Source organism: Haemaphysalis longicornis, unplaced genomic scaffold (genome assembly GCF_048455015.1).
Source record: "Haemaphysalis longicornis isolate Haplotype H1 unplaced genomic scaffold, Haemaphysalis longicornis Haplotype H1 scaffold_1, whole genome shotgun sequence".
In the NCBI taxonomy this organism is placed as follows: domain Eukaryota; kingdom Metazoa; phylum Arthropoda; class Arachnida; order Ixodida; family Ixodidae; genus Haemaphysalis; species Haemaphysalis longicornis.
In genome coordinates, this window is record NW_027526203.1 from 214,539,726 (window position 1) to 214,555,113 (window position 15,388).

Below are 15,388 nucleotides of genomic sequence, written 5' to 3' on the forward strand. Positions count from 1 at the left end.
ATCTGAAAATGCAAAAAAAAAGAGAGAGAGAGAGAAACCCGACAACGACTCCTGCTTTATATGGTTAAATGGACCATTCCGCCCCCCCCCCCCCCCCAAAGTCAGGCTTTCGGAGAACCTGCGCACAAAATATCCCCGTCCCGCGATCCCCCCGCACCCCCCGTCACGTGTACCTTTCACATGAACGTCAAGGTAGCAAGCGCACTTTCTCGTGACTAATCTGCAGTGGTCGCCGCGCCCCTTTTTCCTATTTTTTTACATTCTCTTTACTCCCTGATGATAGCAGAGTGCTGGCAGCGTGGTTAGTCTCAAAAGTATTTGCCCCTTTCTTTTGAAAGTGTTGTTTGCGAGCTGTCGAAAAAGAATAAATAAAGACGTGCAGCGCTAGAAAGCATACCCGCTACCCAAGCAGTAAGCTGAGGGGCGCACTTCTGTTCATTTTGTAAAGCGGGAAGGGTAGGCGGTGGGGGCAAAAAAGGTTTCTGCCCTAACTACCCTCCTCTCCCTCCCGCCCTACCGAGTCAGTAGATCCAACGAGTCATAAGATCCAAAGGGTCGTAACATCCATCCGAGTCATTAGATCCAACGGGTCAGTAGATCCAACCGAGTCACTAGATCCAACGCGTCACTAGATCCGCCGAGTCAGTAGATCCACGAATGGATGTAATGACTCGTTGGATCTACTGACGCGTTGGATCTGGTGACTCGGAATCGGTCGAGAGGGGATCTATAGTTCATCTCACAAGCTAGCTGCAGCACTGTGGAGGCTACATTGTTGTCCCCCTCAGGGCGCCTAACTCACCGCGAAGGAAGCGACAAAAGGCGCCGGGGCCGTGCGGTGCCAGTTGCCGAGAGGGGAGAAGGGAGTGTCCTTTCAGGACCCCCTTCACGGCGGATTAGGCGCCCTCAGTGGGCGCACTATTGATAACAATGTAGCCTCCACAGTGCTGCAGCTAGCTTGTGAGATGAACTATAGTTCAGTATAGATCTCGGCCGAACAAGCTGCTGCTGGCAGAGTGACAATGTAACCGTCACTCTAACCTGACGTAAACTTGGAGTAATGTAAATAGTGTAAATAAACCTAATATCCAGCAAGGAAGGCAGTCCTCATTCCTCACCTGCTCCAAGCACCGGTCGTCGGTCATCGGAGCGAGTCGAGATCGTCCTCTCGGCTCGCGCATCAAAAGAACATCACTATTTCGTCTCCATCAGTTCGCCAAGAAGATGGAGAGGCGAAATTTAACTGCCTCATACTTCCTTCCTTCTCCAGCCCGGAAATTTTGGACCCACCCCTCCCACCCCCCGGGGCCACACTACACTCCATTCCGGCTCTGTTGTCCCGCTGCAGGATGTCAGCAGTGGCAAAACTGGTGAGAGTGATGAGTGTAATATCCATCCCAGCATGCAATCAAAAAGGGGCACTACTACAATTGCACAATCACGTTTATTAAAGACGATAGATAGCCTTGCGCTACTCAAACGCAGAAATTTCTGCCTGTAACTCGATTCAGCAATTTGGCCAAAGTGAAACGAATGCTGTGCAATAGTCTTATATACTCACAGCCAAATCTAAACGTCTAAATCCGGTTTATATCATGGCTGGTGTCTGGTAACTTTGCCCACGCGGTCGTAGGTACACATAACTATATAAATGTGACTGCATGCATATATGTTCATACTTGTAAACATTGTTGAACAAGAACAAGATATTACGCAAATATAAGGCCGCGAATCAATACATAAGTGATATTTGCAGTGTTCCTTTATTAAAAAATCCATGGATGCTTGGTTTTTGCAATAGTAAATGATTTACCACATCAACAGCAGAAAACCGTCTCCTGCTGTTGCCAGCACTACCTCCTGGCGGCATTTAAAAAATCAAGCGCATTTAAAAAATCAAACGGCAATAGCAACGAAAGATTCCACTAGGTGGGGTCCATGTTCCGCTTGGAACGCTCGTGGAGTAGGGCAACTTGGTTCTAAAAACGTTGTAGTAGGGCGCTTCAATTCACGCGTACGGCAGAGCTGGCATCGAGACACCCGACTTGGAGCAGTAAAACGCGGTAAATTTAAATTGACTTGAGCAAACCTCTAGCGATGGTATCTTGGGAGGAACTAGACGGGAGAGGAACAGCACGAGAGGTGAGCGGGAAAGAGAAGGGAGGCCTTTACTTGGCAGGGGGGAGGGGGGGGGGGGGGCAGTCGACTATCGTTTTTCGGCGACATTTGCAACGAAAGGAGCAGACGACATGCACCTTTTAAAGGGGTCATTCAGACAAAACACAAGTTCGGTTCATTCGAAAGATCAATTGTCTCGTTAGAATCACACTGACACCAATTTTAACGTAAACTTCACTCAAATAAGCTATATAATTAGGAACAAAGAGAAAAAGGGAATGCCATGCGATTTACCAGCTCGTTTACCGCACTAGAACCTATATATTAACACGCACAGCTAATTCCCAATCGCCCACTCTGGATGCGCAAGGTGTAGCGCGCTCCCTGCACGGCTACGTAAGGGCACCTAGCATTTGAGGTTGTTGTTGTAATCCTCTATTTGAAAGGGAAGACCATGCGGCCAAAGTACGAGAAGAGGGGGAAGAGGCAGGGAGGAGTAGCCGAGTAGCACAAATGGTGGGTCCTTGAACGCCGTAGAGGAGATCACTGCCGTCAGCAGAGCCAGGCTGGTCTTGGGATCATATGAGTCAAGTGAACTATTACGACGGGGTAGGCCCCGCTTTACACTAATCTTGAGAGACCACTCGAACACCCCAAGGTGTGTGAGAAAATTAGGGTCTTCGAAGGGGGAGGGGGGGGGGGGTCGCCTTGAGAGGCGCCAGGTGGCAAAGCGTTGATGAGTATAGGGCGGAACGAAGAAAAGGCGGCGCAGTGCCAGATTTAAGTGGCTGAGGGTGGCGAACACTGACGTTTGACAGCAGGGACAGTAAGTGTGTGGAGATCTTGCCGGGTGAATCCATTTTCCCATGATGTGGGGTGTGAGGGCTGCCTTAGTAGTTTTGTTCTGAAGATTTCCGCACAGCAAAGTATAGGAGGAGCCGGAGCCAAGTAGCCAGCGGGAGTAACGGACGCAAGGCGTATACCTTCCGAGCATAGCGTGCGTGGTCAAGTTGAAGGCGAGGGTCAGGAGAGGGGTGCGACGCGTCGTCGTCCAGGATTCCGAGTCACCAGATCCAACGCGTCAGTAGATCCAACGAGTCATTACATCCATTCGTGGATCTACTGACTCGGTGGATCTAGTGACGCGTTGGATCTAGTGACTCGGTTGGATCTACTGACCCGTTGGATCTAGTGACGCGTTGGATCTAATGACTCGGATGCATGTTACGACCCTTTGGATCTTATGACTCGTTGGATCTACTGACTCGGTAGGGCGGGAGGGAGAGGAGGGTAGTTAGGGCAAAAACCTTTTTTGCCCCCACCGCCTACCCTTCCCGCTTTACAAAATGAACAGAAGTGCGCCCCTCAACTTACTGCTTGGGTAGCGGGTATGCTTTCTAGCGCTGCACGTCTCTATTTATTCTTTTTCGACAGCTCGCAAACAACACTTTCAAAAGAAAGGGGCAAATACTTTTGAGACTAACCACGCTGCCAGCACTCTGCTATCATCAGGGAGTAAAGATAATGTAAAAAATAGGAAAAAGGGGCGCGGCGACCACTGCAGATTAGTCACGAGAAAGTGCGCTTGCTACCTTGACGTTCATGTGAAAGGTACACGTGACGGGGGGTGCGGGGGGATCGCGGGACGGGGATATTTTGTGCGCAGGTTCTCCGAAAGCCTGACTTTGGGGGGGGGGGGCGGAATGGTCCATTTAACCATATAAAGCAGGAGTCGTTGTCGGGTTTCTCTCTCTCTTTTTTTTTGCATTTTCAGATATTATAATTTTCACAACTTAGGCTAGTGTTCGGCGTCCTAACTTTTTTCTGTTCGTTAGGTTAGTTTAGTGGAAGGCGAAGCAGTGCCAGACTACGTTGCCTAGTATATTCTAGGCACTACAGCTCTACGGGGCATTTTTCATCAAAACAACACCTGTGGGCGTCGCTTTAGTGGAGGGCTTATAATACCGTCGCATGGCGTATAGACACAGCCTTATATAAATGCACTCCACTTCATTGAAACGATTTTTCGTGTAATTATTTGTTGAGAATCGTTTCTCGATAACGTTTTATTCTTTTTTTTTTCCATCTCCGATTGCATTGGAACAAACATGTATTGATCCTGCAGTAAAGCCTGCATGCAGACTTCTGACGTGGCCTACGTTGTCTTCTTGACCCCAACCGCGGCCTGAGCCCCGCTAGCCGTTCCCGGTTCGCGGACTCCTGATCTATTTCTCTGAAGCAGGGGCTTCAAACGCGCTGCCCTCGGACCTTTTGATTCGAACCTATTTATTACAAATGTTCTTGTTCGCAATTCTGCGTTATTTTAGGCCAGCGGATGGTTATCCGGCATAGCCAAAAAGTTCGGTTTATTTGTTGGATATTTGCTGGAATATTTGAACCTTTCGGAAGCTTCGCTTTAAAGAAGCAGAAAGCCAAAACGAACAACTTCAGCATCGATGCGCATAGTTGGTAGCAAAATACGAAAGCTTGGAATAAAAACTGGCCCTCAGTCCTGCTCAGCTGATTAAACGGTGAAGTTGTTAGATACCAATGAAAATGCTGTTATGAAACGGGTTACAAAAGCGCTTTGAATTGCAATTTCGTAATACAGTTGACTCCTATTAATACGAACTCCATGGGGACCGTAAAAAGGTTTGAAGTAACACAACTGTCAAATAAACAGAATCTCGCCGTGGTGGCTCAGTGACTATGTCGTGCTGCTGAGCCCAAGGACATGGGTTCGATTCCCGGCCGCGGCCGCAGCTTTTTCGATGGAAGCGAAAAGCGAAAACGCTGGTGTGTTCGAGATTTTGGCGCATGTTAAAGATTTCCATGTCTAATTTGATCCGAAGCCCTCCACTACAGCGCGTCTCATCGCCTGCGTAACGTCGGCGCGTTAAACCTCTCAATCAATCAATCAATCAATCAATCAATCAATCAATCAATGAAACAAAGTACCATGGAAGCATTGCCATAACTACGCTGTACGTCTGCCTCCTTGATTTTGGTCGCAACCTCGACTTTCCTCGCCAATTCAAGTGCACGACATTGTTTGTCCGCAGTGTTAACGCTCATCGCTAAAGTTGAAGTCTGAAGCGTCCAGCACGCAAACTGCTTACACGGAGTTGTGTGCAGCAAAGAACGTACAAAGAACGTGGGGATGCGTACGTTGGCGCGATTTTCAACTGAACTGGCTGCGCGCGGCCTCAGTTGACATGGCGCCGGCATAACGCAGTGCACGGTGGTGTTTTGGCGCGAAAAATTTTGAATTTCATCGAGAAATGACGGCCACCTGTATGTTTTTATTCAAGATACCTTCCAATTAACCGACATAATTGGTTTTGGCTTCGAATTATCGGGCATCTTTTCCATTGAATTGCACGTATAACTGCCGAGACGAGCTATATTCGGTTAGAACTCAAGAAAGGCACCACCTCATGTAGTTTATCACTCCGCCAAAGCGCCGGACCCGTGACGTCAGTGCGCGCGCGTTTTGAAAGGGGTATGCTATGAATGCGTGATATCGTCTGCATTGTCTCACGCAGTTTGTCGTCACTGGGGGGGACACTGAAGTGAATTTGTCAAGCTCCCGTTTTTGCTTGCACTGCGTAAACTGGCTCAAATTAGCACACTTTTCATCGTTTATCCGGTTGACAAATTGGTAATTATTTTACAAAGCGCGAAAGAAGAAAAACTACCATGCGCGGTTTGCGGCGGCCGCACCAACTAAGGCTGTGACGTTGAGAGGAGGGGCGCCGTGATTGGACGATGCCCAAGGTTAGCAATCACACAAGTTTCGGTTTCGGTTTCGGTTCTGTAAAACATAACCAATGGCGTTGTTGGATGGGCATTCTCAATATCTCAGTAATCATCGTACCGCGCTTCTGCCATGTTGTCGGCTGTAATATGCACAAGATAAGCCTCACAGGACGGCTTGTAGTCGTAGCATTCACTAGCCGAGACCTACGCAGTGCATGAACGCCCTCCGCGTACCCGCAGACGCCCAAATGTCATGCGCTTTTCCCCCATATTTGGAGCTTGCCTCCCTCAAGCCTGTATCGTAAAAAACGTGTTCGCACCAGGCCAAGGGTCTGTTCTTTCTGGCCTGTGCCCACTGCCTGCAAGCAGTCGGTGCTTATGGCAACAGCACGCCAACGAGAACTCGCTAGCGCGCCAGTGCCAGCCTGCGCGCGTTTTGTGAACTAGTTCGTGTAGCCATGAACGTTGCGGCCCAAAACAAGGTGAACTCAATAAAGAAAACATCGGCGGAAAACAAAAAAGTTAACTTACAAAAAAAAAGCACGTACCCGCGGGGATTCGAACTCGTGACTTGCAAAACACTTCAGGTGACATACCTAGCACCCCAGACAACCGAGCCACGGAGCGGGATGCGAAGGCCCTGCTAATATAGGGTATAAATTGTACAACCGGTTTACACTTTTATTTAGTTTTGGCATTTCAAGCAGCTTAGGTGACTATTTGTTGTACTGCGCTCGTGCAGTAAGCGTCGCCCGAGTTTCCACAGTAGCTCACGTCTAGCAATTGCATTTCGTAGACGGAAAAGCGTTCGCAGATGCGTAGTCGTGCTGCTGACCGCTGTGCTTGTTCGCCAGCGCAAAAAAGTGCTTCCCGCTCCTATTTTTACGCTGTATACGGTAAAAATATCAGATGATTTTATTTCTTTAGTACCTATATTGACTTCGCTGACTCTTCTCCCGCCTTCAAGAGGCCTTATATTTTCCTACTGGCGTACCAGTCAGCGAAGCGTCGCATGTGCGCTTGTGCAGCGCTTGTGTGAAGCGACCTTGACTTGGAGCTAGGTACAGTGTACAAACAAACCAAGTAAAGAAAGGCACATTCTTCCATTCACAAACGTGTCCTGGCTTCGTTTCAACTAAGCGAACGAATTGCGACCAAGCAATTTTTTTTTAACCTCCTTGATTGCGACGACCCGCCGGCGGCCGGCGGACGAAACGCTGGGCCGACTGACTCTGTCTGAAAGCCGGGGAGCCGTGCAGTATCACAGCCAATTGCCAGCTCATCCCCTCCTGACGTCACACGAAAACGCCACAGAAAATGGGCGAGCGTAAAGAGAGGAGGACAGCATTTTCGAATTAGTTTTTCTACTAAATAAAATCGCGTAAACGCGCCTAGAGTGGTCGAAACATGACCTGGGGACTCCGGACTACAATTTGCGCTAGTAATCCCGCAATGTTTACATATCACTTCAGTGTCCCTTTAAAGCATATTAAGTCCAAAAATTCACGGGAACGGCTCACGCCATGTTCAAAATATTCCCAGTAACGCCCTACTTGCGCCGGGCGGAGAAACATCCGGCTACGGTGATAAGGCACAGCGGCAATTTCCGGTGCCGTTCTTAAGTTGTCACCGAGTATAGAACATCCCTTCAAGTTAACCGAAAATTCTAATTAAGCGCCTTTTAATTATGGAAAGTCGATTGTATCTTGTTTACGAGCGTATTCACCGGACGTAGTTCGAACGAGTCCAAGGAACACAATACGATTGTTATTAGCGATTTAAGCTATTTCTCAGTTCAACATAGTAATCAAATTTGAAATGGCTGCAGTGTTATTTTAACAGACAAACATGAAGTTGCCTGTTTTACGTTGTTTTCGAGACGCCAATGGAATGTCTTTGGAGTTGCGGCTTTAGGTTCGTTCTATCAAAACTGCTACTGGTAATTACCCGTGATATCGCCTAAGCTATAACTCCCCACGATCATGTAGCCGCCTCAACGGTCAGGCTTCATTTATATGTTTCGAGGTCTCCTTGCCAAAACAAGAGCTACAGCCATTTTCTGTAACCATTCTCATCTCGTATATGTTTACATGTTTACATCAAAAGAGAATCCCTCAACACTTACCATTTCACTGTGGACCGCCTAATTACGACAAGTACATGAACTCGCGGTGTTGAAAGATCTGTCAGGCGGCACCATAATTTTTCCCGAGATGTCTACGCTGGATTTAGAGCTACATCAGTTTCCCGGATAAGTTGGGGCTTTGTCGCAAAGCGTAATCTGCTGAGCGATCCTGCTGACATAACAGGGCAAAGTAGAAATGCCCACGAGCGAGCGACTTACAGCCGCACAGTAAAAAATAACTTCATTGCCACCTACTCGCTAAAAAAGTGGTTATAACAGACCAGACCAGGTGCAGCTTTCCGGCTTACCGCAATTCTTCCAGATGTGATTACTATAAAGTTATTGAGCGCAGTGCAATGACTTTTCGCACAGCCACTGATGGGGGCAAAAGCTTGCTTTGTGCGCAGTTTCAAGTTTATAACGTTATTCTCCCAGGCTTCCTGGCCTTTGGAATATCCCTTTGAAGTGTATGAGTAGTAACTTTTGATATTTACGCAAGCTATTCGGATTTTCACATCCAAGTTCACTCCTTGGTCAGTGCGAAATACCATTTTTCTCTTGTGAATTAACTGGGTTCCTTCCCAGTTATATTTTCAGCAGGAAAGTTGGGAGCAATCAATAGAGAGTTATAGCAGAGCGAAGAACCGGTTCCGCTACGGTACCCGGCACAGCTGCACATGCGCACAACTAGCTTTTCGTCCTCTGCGCACGCGCAGTAGCGCAGGTCGCCTACCGAGTACCGTATCGGAACCAGTTCTCCGTTCTGCTACAACTCTCTAGTAATAACAGAGTGATTGTTCTTTGATAATCCGTCTTGCACGCCAACTGTACATTGGGGTGGCTTTGCGCTCTCCGGGGGACTTCTCGTTGCCAAAGTAAAATCAGGGCCATGAAGACGAAGTTTGCAATATGACAACGAAATTTATGCACGCATATTTACATTTGTGCAAGTTAGTAAAACAGGGGAAAGCATCCACGTTAACAACCTGGGAACAAATTCATGTTGGCCAAATCCGATAGTGCAGAGCTCCGTACACGAAAATACCGGAATACTAAATATATTTCACCTTCACCCTCGCGTCTCTCATCCCTCCGTCGCCCCCGCCGTCCGCTTCGGTGCGTTCTTGGAAAACTGTGCCTTCAGCTCCTGAACGGGTTGCCTTGGCTAGCGGACGCTGCAGCGCGTACTAAGCGATACGAATGATAGCGGTGTCCTGATCCAAGTGCAAGAGTTTGAGGGGAGCTCCCGAAGAAGCCGGCGCCAAGCACGCCCCTTCCCCCGTTCCCATGTGCGGAGGGCAATTCGGGGAGGGACAGGTGGCTGACCCTTAGGGCGAACGTCCATTGGGATTCAGAATCGAAAATTTGCCCTACAAAAAAAAAAAAAAAAATAGAATAACGCATTTCTTTTGGGGACATTTTTACAAGGCCTTTTCGATGAATGCACATACCATTACACGCAGTTAGGCACCCACACGTTCCAGTGCAGGGCGATTTCGGTACAAACAGGTGATTCAGGAATTCATGATAGGAAAAAAAAAAGTGAACAGTTGCAATCAATTACCGTTTTTTTATAATATTAATATTTTCTTTATCCTGGCGTAATCATAAGTGCACTCAATTTCTTAGAAACGATTTCTCCACTAATTGTGTATTAAAGACGGTTCCTCAATCGCGTTGTATTGATTTGTGTTTGGGCAGTATCTCAGGACATATTTTTCTAAAAACGGCGTCTGTTCTCTTATTGTAATATTTACGCATAATATGAATCCGGGTTTTTTTTAATGATTGATATTGTAGTTATTTATTAATAATCGTTCCTCAATCCTCTTTCATTTAATTACCTTTCTTGTAAATGTACTTTGAATGGTAGCGCTAACTACTGAAACAAATTACTGAAATTGCGAATTTATGATGACTTAGTTATGCCCTCTGTTTATTTTTTCAATTGCGAAATGTATGCACATGTCATTCACGGCTGAGACCTAATTGTGGCCTGTACAAAATCAGTACCACTTCAATGGTGAAAAAATCTTGCAGTCAATTCGTTGTTGCTTTCACACTTAGGCATTTAAGGCGCGCAAGTAGTTCGTGAACCGATTATTCGTGGAGGCTAGTAACCAAAAGGAAACCGATAAACACAACGACCACCCAATCCCAAGAAATACAAGCACGTGCGGTTCCTCCCTTTGGATGTAATGGCTCGTTGGATCTAGTGACGCGTTGGATCTAGGGACTCGGATGGATCTCTTGACTCGTTGGATCTTTTGACGCGTTGGATCTAGTGACTCGGTCGGATTCATGACTCGTTGGATCTTCTGACTCGGTCATCACGTGACCTAGTGGATCTACCGACTCGTTGGATCTAATGACACGTTGGATCTAGTGACCATAAGCGGACTCCGCGGGGAGATGGACAATGCACAAAGATACGCTTCGGGACCTTGCTTCAGTCCAGTCGGAAGGCCGTGCTCTCTTGGGTGAATAAACCCTTGAGTGAAATTTAAGCGCAAAAGCACTCGGGAGCCTTTGGGCTCTTAAAGGAAGTTGCCTGGGGTTGCCGTTACTGAAATGATGATGGACACATAGCGAAATCTATTGAGACACCGGTCCAATCTGACAAGGCAACAGACACAGGGACGAGAAAGGGAAACGACACCAGCGACACCCTATTTTCAAATGTGCCCGTGCGTCAGCTTGTCACTCACTGCGCGCACTCTGCTACGGCGCGAGCGGGTGCGTTCCCCCTCAGGCCGTCCCCTCGGTTTCCCGCGTGGCCTTGCAAAAAAAAACTGTTGCGCGACAATAGCCAGAAAATGTATAGCTTGTTTATTGCTTTTTTTTGCGCGGCACCAAAACAAGTCCCCCCAGCCAAAAACCCCTTTCTTCACCTTATTTTTCTAGCGCAGGGCCATTCGCCACGAAGGGGCGGGGCCCCCTGTCCCTAACTTGTAACTTACTTGTAAGAAGCTGACTTTTGCGGGAGAAGAGGGAAGGGTGCAGCGTGTGCGGTCCTTTCGAAAGTGGGTAATTTAAAAGCAGGTACGAAACTGCGTGTGCACGGACGTTGCAACGTGCACCCCCCCCCCCCCCCCCCCCCCGCCCTCCAACGGTCGTAGAGGTTTGCAAAATCCCCGAACGAACAATATAAATAAAGCAGTCATCGCGAATCCCTGACCATTCGCAACCTTTATTTTGAAGCTCTGCGCGCGTGCCTTTGAAGTCTCGCAACTACGTACAAACGTTTTATTTGTGAATATCTGCTTTATTGGTGCTATTATTCTTAGTAGCGGTTATTTGAAGGCGCCGGGTGCGGCGCGTTTTCCTTTCGACGGCGACGACACGGAGGCGGAGGAGCCCGCCCCGGTGACCACGTATGGAGGGGTCCTGGAGTGGTACCGGGAGCGTCGCAGACGCTACCCGGGGCCGCACCCCGACCTCACCAGGCAGGAGGCGGTGCTCCTCCGCCAACTGCAAGTGAAAGCAACGTGGACTCCCGTGTGGGCCGTACACGCGAGCCCGGAGCTCTACGAGACCGATGTGTGTGCGGTGTGCGGGGCCGCGAGGGCCACGCTAGCCCACATGATGTGGAACTGCGACGTGAACCCTGACTCATCCGAGGCGCTCCCGCCTCACCTCGCCCGTGCGGTGGGCGAAAGAGATCTGGACTCTCAACGGGCCGCCGCGCAGTTTGCGCTGAGGGCGGTCCAACGCCAGCAAGCGCGGGTAGTTGCCCCCTCCTAAGAGGGGGATAGCTCCTGTAGCCGAAAAGCAGGCAAATAAAGATGTTACACCCCCCCCCCCCCCCTTTGCCCTTTTTGACCTGCGAAACGAGGCTCTACTTCGGATCAGCAGCTATCAAACTGTAAGTAATTACGTCACCATTTCTTTCCGTTTACGCCGATTTTACGCAAAGCTTTCTGAACTGTCTTTAGACTTATATGAAAGTTGATAAAATATATGTTTACGCAGATTATTTTAAAGACGAATAGTTGGCTTCAGGGCCTTTTTCACTTCATCCGTTAATGATTAGTCAGGACGACAACGTCCATAACACCCTAGAAAAATCATTACTGGACTATAGGAGAATTCATAATTTTGTCTGATGCCGATCACAAATGGCCTAAACTTGGCTCCTTCTCTAAGTATCTAATTTCGGATGGGCTGTTTTGTCTAGACACTCATTGACTCGAGGTCATAGTTGGCATTCCTACTTAATTAAGGGGTTGTATTTTTGTTCAACACGGAAAGTGAAGCGAGACTGCGCACGACATTTGTCGCATATTTCAAAACGCACGACGTCGCCTAAATTATGTTGCAGCCGTCCACCGCGGTGCGCCTAAAAGCCATGTGTAGCTATTGCAAGTTAATGTCACATTCAAAAGAAAAAGGCAGGCAAAACACAAGTTTGAATCAGACCGCCTTGTCCCGATAAAAATGACACCAATCTTAATGCAACCGGAAAAAAAAATAATGTAGAAATTCAGAGAAGTGTCTACTAATGCACAGCATTCTTACGGCGCTTGTTTTCATTATGTTTTTAATCAGATTTGGCTATGCCAAAACTGCCTAAAAAGCAGCTAGCTACCCCGGGTAATTTTACTGCTTTAAAGATCCCTTTTCTTTCGTCTTAAAAACGACGTTCACTTAGACTACTAGATCAATTAAATGCGTTGACTCCGCCGTTTATGTATTTCTGTACAAATGCACGGTGTCACAGGGTTGGCCTATTTTCACGATCCTTTCATTCATCTTTCAGTCCTTCAGTTCAGGAATTTTTCGGGAAGAGTTTATTCTTTATTTTTCATTATTTTTCCGGATTATTTTTTGGGAAGATATATGATTCATATTATATAAATATTTTATTATGTTTGTTCAATCGTAGTTTATTTTTGTTTTTCAGATATAGCCAACTGTTTATGTCACCCCATTTTGGTAACGTAACATGAAAACTGATACTTTGTTTTTAGTGTTCTTTTTTCCCGGCACTGCTGAAGCGTAGCGTGAAGTTTGAAAGCTTGTCTATATTCCTCGCGTTTTTTTTTTTTTGGCATAGAAGACTACTTTCGGGATTGGAGTGGAGCTGAATGAGTTAACAAAGGGTAGCTATGTTAAATTTAAGCTAAGTTGCATTTTGTCTTCACGGGCACCCGTCTTCACGGCCCGGTTCCTGGATACCTTTAAAGAATATCGTCTTATCGAACCACCTGCGTCCGTTTTATCGAAATAGTAGTATTGGTGCTTTCATTATCACGTCATTTACATTATGTAACTGGCCACTTCAGTAAACCAATCGCACATGCAAAACGACCCCTATACATTTTGACCTACCTTTTTTGTCGTTGTGTTGTTTTCTTTCTTCATTAGTAATTGTTCTTGCGTTAAATGATGGCATTAAAGCATGTTTTATAAATATGTATAGCATTCTTTTCCTAGTACCCCTTAAAGCCAGGGCCATGTCACGCCCTGCTTTCGCGCAAAAATGCGGAATTGGTGGGAGTAACATACTAGCGTAATAAAGAGAATTGGCCGAAAAGAATTAGAAATAACAAAGAATAAGAGAAATAGAAAAAAATATAGAAATAGAAAGAATAGAAAATTTTACAGTTATGATCCGACGAAATCAAAACTATGCAACTTGTACATATTTACATGTACACTACCCTACCGTTCATGGTCACGTAATCCAGAGTCTTGTCTTCGCCAAATTTTTCTAATCCCGCAGTTTTTGCGCGATTCCTACCCTGACCATTTGGCGGCATCCACGAAAAAAGAGGGAAGAGCATGAGGAATCGGAGCAAGAGAGATGAGAGGGTGTCACGCGGCAGGGACGGCAGATGACGACCGTCTATAGAATACATTTGCGGTGTAGAAAGCAGACACGGTGTCACTTTTCAATTACCCGCTAGACGCAACAACTCGCCTAACAAATTATTATAAATTTGGTTTTGCTCTATGTTTCAGGATGGAGGTCATCACTTCGAACAAGGGCCAGCGCAAGCTATGCTTCGAAGGGTTTATGTATACCCGGCACAAGGAAGTAGCAGCTGGGTTCCGGTGGCGGTGTGTGAGGCGTGCTAAAGGCTGCTGCAAAGGGTCAGTGATCACCGTTGAAGGCACAGAAGACGTCACAATGAGCTCAGATCATGATCACCCACCTAGTACTTCTTCCATTAACGTTGCGAAATCACGTTTACGTATGAAGACAACTGCTCTCATTTCCAGCGAAAACCCTGCAAAAGTCGTGTCCCAGGCAACGCAGCAGTTGACTGCGGAGGAGAAGGTGATGCTCAAGAGTGAGGACAGCATGAAGAGAGCGATTCGGCAGCAGCGGTGCATTTCCCACCCGCCAACGCCAAGCTCCCTCCGCGACCTTCAGATAGTAGGTCCATGGACCTTGACGGGGGGCATTGCTCCAAAAAAGTTCCTTATCCACGACAACGGACCTGAGAGCGACTCGAGATTGTTAATTTTTGCAACCGTGCCTTGCCTTAGGCTGCTGAGCGAAAGTGCCATCTGGTTCATGGATGGGAACTTTGATCAGGCCCCCAAAGGATTTCTGCAGCTGTACGTAATCCTCGTTCCTCTGGGGGAAAGAACCGTGTCTGTGGCGTACGCGTTTATGACACGAAAGACTCAAGAGGCTTACGAGGAGCTCCTCACTGCCATTATTTCGGAGTGTGCATCCCTGGGATTGCACCCTGCACCTGATGTGGTCATAACCGATTGTGAAAAAGGTGCAATGAACGCCGTAAAGACAGTACTTGGTGAGGACACGCAGACGAAGGCATGCTTTTTTCACCTCTGCCAAAGCACGTGGCGCAAGGTTCAAGAACTCGGCTTGGTGAGTTCCTACAGGGAAGATGATTCGTTCCGTACCTTTGTCGGCATGTTGAATGCACTTGCGTTCTTGCCGGTGGATTATGTTGAAGATGGCATGCAACTTCTTCGTGCTTTCATGCCAAGCGTTGCCGGTGACCTCACCGAGTACTTCGATTCCACTTACTTCAGCGGGAGCTGTCGGCGCCTGACAAGACCTGACGGAGGACTCCATCTGCGGCGGTTGCCTCCGAGATTTCCATGTGATGAGTGGAACGTTCACGAAGCAACAGTGGAGGACAGCCACCGCACAAACAACTGTGAGGCGTGGAACCGCCGATTTTTGTAGTTTAGTTGGACACAGTCATCCAAGTGTCTGGAAGGACATAGAAGTTCTGCGCTGCGAGGTGTCATCAGTAGCTGCGAAAATTGCACAAGAGGCCGTGGGAGCCCCACCAAAGAAGCGCACAGCGTCATCTCAGGTCCAGATGCAGCGCCGACTGCAGGCTTTGTGCGCCGGGTACACCCAAGGAACTAAAACGATGGAACAATTCCTGCGCGGTGTGA

At 47.6% G+C, this 15,388-nt stretch overlaps 1 protein-coding gene across 1 annotated transcript; it reads left to right on the top strand.

Annotated features, from left to right (window-relative positions):
• Positions 1 to 14,201: 14,201 nt before the first annotated feature.
• Positions 14,202 to 15,170, top strand: LOC144157276 (uncharacterized). Its single transcript, XM_077688415.1, has one exon. The coding sequence runs from the start codon at positions 14,202 to 14,204 to the stop codon at positions 15,168 to 15,170; it is 969 nt and encodes a 322-aa protein (XP_077544541.1).
• Positions 15,171 to 15,388: the final 218 nt, after the last annotated feature.